Here is a 9953-nt window from a genome sequence, read left to right on the forward strand (position 1 = left end):
ATCACCATTTGTAACTGGGCTGGTGGGGTCTGGGAAGTGGGTCACAGAGCACTGGAGATGGTGATAGTGGTCTCTCTGGAGAAAGGGCTGGGGAGAGAGGAACAATTTAGGGAAAAGATGGAAGTTTAAGTTTGCAAACAGGGCAGTGTTGAAGAGGCTGGCCTGGGATCAAAAAGCCTGGCTTTAGGCTCAGCCTCTGGAGGACCAGCTGGGTCCCCTCCTGGCCTCAGCTATCTCTCTACTGGGCTTGGCATTTCCAGGCTCTTCAGGCTGGGCCATAGCTGGCAGTAGGTGCCTCTCATCTCTCACTGTTTGCATGCATGCATGCTTGCTAAGAGGTTTCAGTTGTGTCTGATTCTTTGCGATCCTATAGACGGTAGTTCGCCAGGCTCCTCTGTCTATAGGATTCTCCATGTAAGAATACTGGAGTGGGTTGCCATGCCCTCCTCCAGAGGATCTTCCCTACCCAGGGATTGAACCTGTGTCCTTTACGTCTCCTGCATTGGCAGGCAGGTTCTTTACCACTAGCCCCACCTGGGAAGCCCACCTCTTACTGTCTGACAGGTGGGAAAGAGCGCTCAATTTGTTTCACGGCCAGTTGACCTAAAAGTCAGCCCCTTCTTGAGAATTCTTGTAATAAACCCAAGTGTACCATTCTTTTCCCCTCCAATCTTCTTGGCATTTTAAGCATATCTGCTGTTACATGTATACCAAGTATTAGATTTGCAGCCTTTCCTAAACAATGAGCTTGTTTTGTATCCTATGGGTGTCCTTTTCTTTACTCTTGGGCATTATAGGGAATTTATAAGCAGTTTGTCTTAAAGTCTTTCTCCAAATCAACTGAATTTTCCTTAATTAAAATTTTATAACTAAATATAATGAAACATTTTTAAAACACTCAAAAGAGGAATGAATTTTAGGAGAACACGAAGCAAACTGACCTTGATAAACACTAAAGTTTGGGGGCATTTATTCTGAGCCAGGCATTGTGATGAGCACTATGCATACAATTATGTTTTTAACTCTCACAAGGTCCTCCTGGGGCAGGGACAATTATTTCCATTTTTCAGATAAGGAAACAGGGGCTTGGAGATGTGAACTGACAGTAAATTCCTCAGGAGGCTCCAAAAAGTAGCCAGACTGAGATTTAAATGCAAAATTCACAAAGCCTCCAGCACTGCCTTCCACCACGATGTGTTCCAAAGCCAGGTGGCTCCAAAGCACAGAGGAGAGACCTCCACACTGACACTGGTGGCCGGGGTGGAGTCTCTCAGATGTCACAGGCCTAGACCTTAAGAAGCTGGAGTCTGGCTGGGAGGATGGATCTGAACCTTTGAACTCATCTCTGCCAACAGGCTGATGGATAATAGGTTGATAACTGCCTGAATTAAAGCCATTCCCATAATATGGAATATGCCATTCCAATAATATGCCCACACATCTGGCAAAAGGGGGCAGGGGTGCTCCTTTCACATCACCCCAGAGAAGTCACACAAGAGCACTGCCCAGGTTGAGAGGAGGGAAGGATCTCTGTCTCTTTATTAAAGCTTTTCATTGCTGGTGGTGTCCCTGCCAGTTGAGGGTGGCAAGGTGTCTGATGGTTCCGGAACACTTTGGAGGCTTCAGGGGTGATGTTGCTCACGACCAGGAACGCCCCCAGAACCGAACTGTTGAATGAGCGGTGAAAGAGGAGCTTTGACATGTTGCAGAGAGACAGAGTCAGGGGAGGGCACAAGAGGCCAAGAGCAGCACCAAAGTTGGGATCATCCTCCAGACGTCAAGTTGCTAGGCAGAGCTCCCTAGAAAAGAATAGAAGTCTTTATTTTAGATCCAAGGTGCATGTCTTTTTATCCTTCCATCCTTCACCTATCCATCCAATCCCTACCCTCAATCATTTATCCACCCACCATTTCCCACCTACCCGTTTATCATTCACCCACCATTCTCTTTCCATCCATCTATCCATCCATCCATCCATCCCATCCATCTATCCACCCACAAATCTATCCATCATTCCCCATTTATAAAAGATACTCAATAAACATTTGCTCTTAGTTCCTCTTCTGCCTTCTTCATGAACCCCTCTCTTCTCTGCCAACCTCTTGGAGAGGTTCTCCAGGGCTCCAACCTCAGCGCCCTTGTCTTTCTCATTCTGCACAAACTCTTCCACCCCCATGGCCAGGGCAACTGCACACTCTTTAACTGCCAACCCTCTCCTACATCAGATCTCTAGCACCAGCCTAGACCTTGCCAGTGAGCTTTGAAGCTTCATTTCCAACTGTCTACAGGGTATTTCCACCTGGAGTTCCCAGGGGCCCCTCAAACACAATCTGTCCAAAGGTGGCATCATGCCTGCCATGCCCCAGGAAGAATGAGAAGGCTGGCGAGACTGGGAAAAGGGGAGCAGTCATGGGCAATGAGGTCAGAGAGACAATAGGGTTGGGGAGGAGAGAGATCATGTAGGACTTTGTAAGCCATTGAAGAACTTTGGCTTTGACTCTGGAATGGAGACCTACTGTAGAGTTCTGGGCAAAAGCATGGCATCATCAGACTTAGATATCCCAAATCAGAAAACTGGGAGTCCTCTGATTCCGTCTTTTTTCCCCTACCATTTTTTAATCAATCACCAAACTCATTCTTCCTGGTCTTTATTACTCATATCTACCCTTTCTCTCATCTCTATTATTACTGTGAATATGCAGGACCTACTCATCTCTAGTTTGGTCTCCAATTCCTAATTGACCTTCCAGCCTCTCATCTTTCCCTTTCCAGTTCACTCTCCCCATTGACCACCAGTGTGATGGATCTAAAATTTCAACTTCCCCTGCTCAAAACTCTTCAGTGACTCCTCACCTGTAGGAAAACATCTCTGGATCTTAATAAAACACACATAAAGTCCCTTGATTAGTCCCTGGGTACCATGCCTGCACAGTCCAGCAGTAAAACTGCTTCTGCTCCTACTGTCTCCCCGGCCCTAAAGGACACACACAGAGGGACTTCCCTGGTGGTCCAGTGGCTAAGACTCTGTGCCCCCAATTCAGGGGGCCCTGACCAGGTTCAATATCTGGTCAGCAAACTAGATCTCACATGCCGCAACTAAGATCTGGTACAGCCAAAAAAATAATTTTCAGCAAAAAAGAATACACACTTATACCCATGGTCATCCTCCTGAGACTCACCTCTGTGCCTTTGTTCATACAAGTCCTACCATTTGGAATACCCCGACCACCTCATTTTCCCCTAGAAATTTCTTTCTTTCAGTGTCACCTCCTCCAGGAAGCTCCATGATTCCTTTCCTTCCTGTCCCAACTGAGGCTGCGAGTAAGTGCTCTTCTCGCTGTTTCCATTTCTGTCATGGGCACTTAGCCATATTTGTTGTAATTGGCCATTTACTTGACTGGCCCCACATTAAACTGTGAACTTTTCAAGGGCAGAGACTGTGTCATTCACTTGTGTCCCAAGTTCCTAAAACAGGGACTGTATATGATGTGAACTCTGACTGTATGGTTATTCTGTATGGCCTTGTCATCCCTGGACCCAGCACATACCTTCTCACGAGGGGATGGCAGGAGATGTGCCTTCGTGCGGGTACGGTTTCTGTCTGAGCTAGAGATGGCGGAAGGGAAAGGAGAGAGGTGAGAACTCAAGTCAAGGACTGGAGCAGAACAGAACAGGACTATGTGGTGTAAAATCCCCTTACTCTGCTGGGATGTTGTCAAACCCTGGTTCTCTCCCCTACAGGCTCCTCATCTTTCTCCCAGGACAAAGGGCATCTCCTGTGAAGCCTTACTCACCGGGTATCAGTGCCTCGGGTCTTGGTGAAGAACACTGGAAATAGAGGCCCCAGTCAGAGAAAGTACTATCCCGATAGCCAGAAAGAGATGTGGCTAGTGAGGAAGGGGCTAAGGAGATTCCGGGTCAGGGGTGAGGGACGGGGACTGGGTGAGTGGGTGGGGAGGTGCTGTGTGGTCCCAAGGTTGCTGTGAGATGGGGGAGCCGGGGACAGGCTCCTGGAGAGGTCAACTGCGGGTGCGTTGCGGGGCTCAGGGACTGGAACTGGGGGTATGAGCGGGTCTCTGGACACAGGGGTCCTCAGGTGGGGAGTCACCGTGTTTGTATATCTGAGTCCCTCGGTCTTGTGTCTGTTTTTCCTTGATGGACACAGGATTCATGTGGCAAGCAGCAACAAACAAGGCCTCGTCAGTGAGTTCCGTGCTGATCCGTGTCAGGAATTCCTCAGAGCGAGAAACCTTCTGGAAAAGGGAAAGTTGGGGGGTTCAGCCTCAGAGTTCCCACATGGAAGGGCCGGGTCTGGAGGTTTCCAGGCTGGGGGCTCTGGGCTCAGGGTTGAGGCCAGAGTCTGAAGGCTGGCAGTCTCAGTGTCCTCAGCCTAAGCACACTCCACCTCACTTCACCCCCACCCCAAGAAGCCCTCTCCAGTGCTCACCAGATCGCAGCCCAGTGAGGTTGCAGGGGTTGTGGGTTGGGATGGCCGGCTGCCCTTTTTCTCCTCATTCCTGGCAAAAGTGGATGACATTCCCCTGGGGACGGTGGGAGCCCAAGTTAGGCTGCAAAACCAGCTCACTTCTCCCAACCCCAACCCACCACCATTCCCCGGGGCCTTGGAGAACTGTCAGTTCTCTCTCTGAAAAAAAAAAAAAAGAAAGCTGGGGGAGAGAAATAGTTTCTTTAAATCTTCCTAGGGGAGGGAGGAGGTGGGACGCCCACAACACCCACCTCCCCTACCTACCCCTTACTTCGCCCAGCAGGGGCCCTCTCTATCCTTCTTCCCACCCAAGGCCCTTCCCAAGACAAGGCAGCCCACTTGCCGCCCCTGACCTAGCAGATGTGTCGAAATCTTGGGCTACTCGGCAGGAGGGGAGACGGAGAGGTCTAACGAGCCCTTTTACGGGCAGTGGGGACGGGGGATTTGGGAGCTGGGGAGGAAGGCTGGAAAGAGAGGAACCCGGGGAGGCGCCGTTGCTATAAAAACCTTGGCGTCTGAGGACGTTCCGTAGCCCCGTTGCCAGGAAATTAAGGATTCTAGAACCAAATGGGGGAGGGCATTTTCCCAGCTGGTCGCATTCGCTTCCCCGGCTTCTCCACCCTCTCTAGATCCCTCCTTGCGAGCACTGACCCCAGGGCCAGTGGCTTGAGAAACTCGGAAGATCACGGACGGTGGACCTTGGCACCTAATCCTCCCACCACTAGGGGCAGGCGAGAAACAACCCCGCCCCAGGTCGCCTTCCAGCCTCTCTGGCCGTCATCTCTTTGCTTGGAGCCTGCGACAGCAAATGAGGGCCGAGAGAGGGGGCGGGGAAGGGAAAATGTGGGCTGTACCAAATAACTTTGCCTCTTGGGGGTGCAAAGACTCTGGATGGCGGGATCTTTTTGCCATTAGGTCCAGGAGTAATATCCTCCGCAGAAAAGAAAGTAGAGACATTTACCTAGGCCTCGTTATCTTTTGATCTCTCCTTTTAAGTTCCTTCCTTTGCTCAGCGTCGATGATTCTTTGACCCCTCTCCTCCCTCTGTACTTTGGTACGAATCGATGGAAAGGGGCGGAGGGAAGAAAAGAAAAAGGAAGCGGGCAGATCTTAAAGGGGACGCAGCCATTTCTTATGTCTCTTGTTCCTTTCTCTAATTTTGCAAGGACAAACGCAGAAAAGTAGGTTCCGGAAGCCGAGCGCAGCTGGAGCAGCAGGGGCCGCAGCTGTAGGCGGCAGCTCCCGCGAGGCAGGCGGAGGCCAGCGTCTGCCCATAGGAAGGGCGGGGTGTGCGCGCCCCCTGCGCCCGGCTCACAGCTGGGTCGGCCCTTGCTCCGGCCGGCGGCGAGCTTGAACAGCTGGGACCCGGCAGGGACCTGCGCACAGTGGGCGTGGCTGATGCGCCGGGCTGGAGAGTGAATCTGCACCCAGGCTGGGACAGACTTGGCACCTTCAGTTAAGGCCCAGAGCGGCCAGGGGCCCTCCGCGATGGCAAGCGAAAATATCTTCCTGTTTGTGCCTAACCTCATCGGTGAGTGCTACCCGCGGCACCGGGCGGAACGGGAGGGCCAGGGGCCTTGGGCAGGCTCCCAGATCTGGCCTGTCTCACCCTGTCTCAATTCCAAGGTTATGCTCGGATTGTCTTCGCCATCATTTCTTTCTACTTCATGCCCTGCTGCCCACTCACGGCCTCCTCCTTTTACCTGCTCAGCGGACTTCTGGACGCTTTCGATGGACACGCTGCTCGAGTCCTTAATCAAGGTGATAGACATCTCTTCCAGCCAGCCCACAACCCTCTGCCCCCATTTTCCTGCTTCCTCAGGACCTCGGAGTGGGTGGGTACTCGGGAATCCGAGGGCCCTGTCATTCCCATCTCTGTAGAAGGCAGTTTAGAATGACCTGGTTTTGGAGCAGAAGGGATTGAAGCTCCCTGTTGAGAACGAGCGCGACTGGGCATGGCAGTGGCAGTGCTAGAGGCTTTTCTGAATAAAAAGCCAGTCAACAGGTTATTGGGCATCTGCTGTGTGCCAGACTCAAGCGATCAGCATTCCAGAAGGCATGTTTAGAGGGAGGATGGAGAAGGAAGGGAGATAGTTTCTGGGAGGTTGACCTCATTTTTTCAAATCTGTTCTTAGACCCACCTCTAAGACTTCCCTAAGACTTCAAATCTTCTTGTCTTGAGACCTGGACCCTTGGTTCTGGATTGATGAGCTGTAGAGCTAGCTAGCTTTCTCAGGCCCTTCTACAATGTTGTCTCCAGGCTACCAGGCTTCCCCCTTTTATGATATGGTGACCTTTGCCCTTTGACCTTTACACTCCAGCCAGAGCAGTCTGCTTTCCTTTCCCCCCAGTGGATGGTGGGCATTTTCACTCTTACACTCTGCATCAGAGTGATTCACCAGATATGGCCCCTGTCACAGCTCCTCTGTCCCCTGACAGCCCCTTTCCACTGTTTTTCTCAGGGACCCGGTTTGGGGCCATGCTGGACATGCTGACAGACCGGTGCTCCACGATGTGTCTGCTGGTCAACCTGGCCCTGCTGTATCCTCGCGCCACCCTTCTCTTCCAGCTCAGCATGAGCTTAGACGTGGCCAGCCACTGGCTGCACCTCCACAGGTCTGCAGTTTTGGGGATATGGACCAGTGGAAGAAGACGCTACATGGGGAGGGATGAGACCTTCTCAGGGGGTATCTTCAGGCTTCTGGGGAGGTCTCCTTTTTAGCTGTGCTTTGTTAAGGGAGTCTGGCGAATCTTCTCTGACTCAGCATCCTATTTTACAGTTGGCTTAGTAATCTTTAAAACTCTTCTGAGGATTCCAAAGAGATAACATCCCTTTGGAAGGGGATGGGGCTTTTGAATCCTGATTTTGCTTCCTCCAGCTACCCAGCTAGACTGTAACTTCTGGCCCAATGGTCCTCAGCTGTGCCCCAGTCCCCCCTCTGTTCAGCAGAGGCAATCCCAGTACTTATGTAATGGGGGTTGCATTGAGGATTCGGTGGGCATTCCTGGTAATGCACACTCATGGATTCCCCCTCTACTTTCTCCCTAAGTTCTGTGGTCCGAGGCAGTGAAAGTCACAAGATGATCGACCTGTCTGGAAACCCGGTGCTTCGCATCTACTACACCTCCAGAGTGAGCCTTTGCCGCCCCTCCCTATTTGCTTAGGGCAAGTCCTGGCCCCAGCCCTGGGCCCAGGACAGGATTGGTGGGAAGGGTGTGTGTGAATTGCTCAGGCAGCAGGTGTGCACAGGAGAACTGAGTGACTTGAGGGGTGAGGGAAGGAGGAAGAAGCCAGAGAGGTCTGCAGAACCAGCTCTCTAAAGGCCTTAGGCCATAATAAGGAGTGTAGTCTTCCTCCTGGGTGGGCTGGGCAGTGTTAGTACCTCCAGGTAGGGCAAGGAGGGTAAGAATTGCAGCATTGCTGGGTAAGAATATCTTCCTGTTTGTGCATATCCTTATGATGAGTGCTGCCCATGGCTCCAGGCTGAAGGGGAAGGTGAGGAGCCTTGGGCAGACTGATCTGCCCTGTTCCCCACATCTTCCCCACACCACCCTGCACCCCTCTTTCCCAGTTCCTGGTCCCCTGGCCGTTAGTTGGAGGATGGGAGCCACTGCCCTGCCCTCTTGCTCAAGCAGCCTTTTTGCCATTTGTTTAGCCTGCCCTGTTCACCCTGTGTGCTGGAAACGAGCTCTTCTACTGCCTCCTCTACCTGTTTAATTTCTCCGAGGGACCTTTAGGTAGGAGATGAGGGACTGGGTAGGAGGATGGGAGGGGGTCTGGCCTGCCCGGGGAGACAAGACCCCTGCCTCACCTGCATCCTGTTTTCTCTGGATCACCCTTGATCCCTTCCCACAGTTGGCTCAGTGGGTCTTTTCCGAATGGGCCTGTGGATCACCGCCCCTATCGCCCTTCTCAAGTCTCTCATCAGCGTCATCCACCTGATCACAGCTGCCCGCAACATGGCTGCCTTGGACGCGGCAGATCGGGCCAAGAGGAAGTGACCCTGGAACCTCCAGCCTCTGGCTGCCCACCTGCCCTGGGAGTCTCACTGTGCCACGCGGCTCCCCAGTCTCTTCCTAAGAGGAGGGCCCAGGCTCACATCTTTCCAATTGTGTCATCCAAACTGCTGGGAAGGGGGGGTGGGCATCCTCTTTGGTGATATGACGTTCTCCGTAATCCTGGGGACCAGTCCTCCCACCCCCGTAATTGCCAAGGACCTGGACTTCAAATCAGGAGGGATGCTCAGGAGGCCCCACCCACATGGGCAGTGCTTCGGGGGCCCCAGGAGAGCTGGCTGAGGACTGGGCATTGTCAGACCTGCTGGCTCAGCCCTGGGATCTCGCTTGACCTGAGACCTTAGGGTTTTGAGTAAGGGAGGTGGGATAGGGGCCAGGGTTCCCAAGAGGCAGGGATTCAGACCTCTGCCCCTGGCTGGAGGAAGCCTGTGGGTACTGTGGCTGGGAGAGAAGGGGCCGTCAAGATCCCCGTTGCAATCTCCTCTGTCCTGGCTCTGAAGGCCTTGATAATAAAGGAGGGGATGTCACTGTTCTAGAGTTGGTTTCCTTGGAGATACTCTTGGAGCAGGGCCAGTGTTGAGGGGAGAGGTTGGGGGGAAAATGATGATCCATCTGAATACTAGTTTACTGGCTGGCTCCTTCCTATCACTCCTCAGTGACCTCAGAGCCCCTCCCTGCCACCCAAGCTCATTCTGTGTCCTCTGCCTACTTGCTTTATTTTCTTTTCAACACCTGTCACTGGCTGTCTACAGTTACTTGTGTACCTGATATTTTCTACACTCACTAAAAAGTAAACTCCACAAGGGCACAGACTTTTCTTATTCTTTCTCTGTCCCTACAAAAAAGATTAATCTTGACCTGGCATATCATAGCTGCTTAGTAAAGACTTATGAATAGATGGGTTGGTTTCTGAGAGTGTGGTTCTTTGACCACTTATGGGGTATTTCTGGAAAATTCAGCTTCTTGGACCCTGCACCAGACCTCCAGAGTTGGGAATTAAGGGATAGGCCAAGAAGTCTGGGATTGTAACAAACCCCAGCTGACTGATTCTTTTTCCCAATTACACTGAGAATCACTGACCCTTCTTAAACATTTTGTGGGTACCTACCAATAGGGGATATTGTTCTGGGCATGTGTCCCTAACAGCTTACCCCTGTCATCTGAACAGAAAGCTGCCTGGCATCAGCTTTGAAAAGAAAGACTATATTGAACCAGATACCATATGCCCGATCCTATACTGGGGATTCTTTGCAGATATAACTTATTTTACCCTTCTAAGAGCTTATCCAAGAGGGGCTCATGTCTGTTATTGTTGCTCAGTTGTGTCCGACTCTGTGACCCCATGGACTGCAGCACACCAGGCTTCCCTGTCCATTAGCAACTCCCGCAGATTGCTCAAACTCATGTCCATTGAGTTGCTGATGCCATCCAACCATTCTCATCCTTTGTT

General features: G+C 51.8%; 2 protein-coding genes across 2 annotated transcripts; one reads left to right on the top strand and one right to left on the bottom strand.

The window, feature by feature from the left end:
* Positions 1-1510: 1510 nt before the first annotated feature.
* LOC133063606 (putative protein T-ENOL) lies at positions 1511-4964 on the bottom strand. Its single transcript, XM_061153186.1, has 6 exons — positions 4840-4964; positions 4448-4541; positions 4109-4253; positions 3795-3828; positions 3549-3606; positions 1511-1799 (listed from the first exon to the last, which is right to left on the bottom strand). The coding sequence occupies exons 2-6, from the start codon at positions 4535-4537 to the stop codon at positions 1764-1766; spliced, it is 363 nt and encodes a 120-aa protein (XP_061009169.1). The 5' UTR covers positions 4538-4541; positions 4840-4964; the 3' UTR covers positions 1511-1763.
* Positions 4965-5575: 611 nt separating this feature from the next.
* Positions 5576-9401, top strand: CDIPT (CDP-diacylglycerol--inositol 3-phosphatidyltransferase). Its single transcript, XM_061153185.1, has 6 exons — positions 5576-6017; positions 6113-6247; positions 6949-7102; positions 7537-7618; positions 8143-8224; positions 8343-9401. Exons 1-6 carry the CDS (start codon positions 5975-5977, stop codon positions 8486-8488), a joined length of 642 nt encoding a protein of 213 aa, XP_061009168.1. The 5' UTR covers positions 5576-5974; the 3' UTR covers positions 8489-9401.
* The last annotated feature ends 552 nt before the right edge of the window (positions 9402-9953 follow it).

This window comes from Dama dama, chromosome 10 (genome assembly GCF_033118175.1).
Source record: "Dama dama isolate Ldn47 chromosome 10, ASM3311817v1, whole genome shotgun sequence".
NCBI lineage: Eukaryota > Metazoa > Chordata > Mammalia > Artiodactyla > Cervidae > Dama > Dama dama.

Coding starts and splice junctions, on each gene's coding strand:
- LOC133063606 (XM_061153186.1), bottom strand. CDS start 4,537: ATGTCATCCACTTTTGCCAGGAATGAGGAGAAAAAGGGCAGCCGGCCA. Junction 4,254..4,447: donor CCTCACTGGGCTGCGATCTG/GTGAGCACTGGA, acceptor TCCCTTTTCCAG/AAGGTTTCTCGCTCTGAGGA. Junction 3,829..4,108: donor GACTCAGATATACAAACACG/GTGACTCCCCAC, acceptor CTCTATTTCCAG/TGTTCTTCACCAAGACCCGA.
- CDIPT (XM_061153185.1), top strand. CDS start 5,975: ATGGCAAGCGAAAATATCTTCCTGTTTGTGCCTAACCTCATCG. Junction 7,103..7,536: donor CACTGGCTGCACCTCCACAG/GTCTGCAGTTTT, acceptor TTTCTCCCTAAG/TTCTGTGGTCCGAGGCAGTG. Junction 8,225..8,342: donor TTTCTCCGAGGGACCTTTAG/GTAGGAGATGAG, acceptor CCCTTCCCACAG/TTGGCTCAGTGGGTCTTTTC.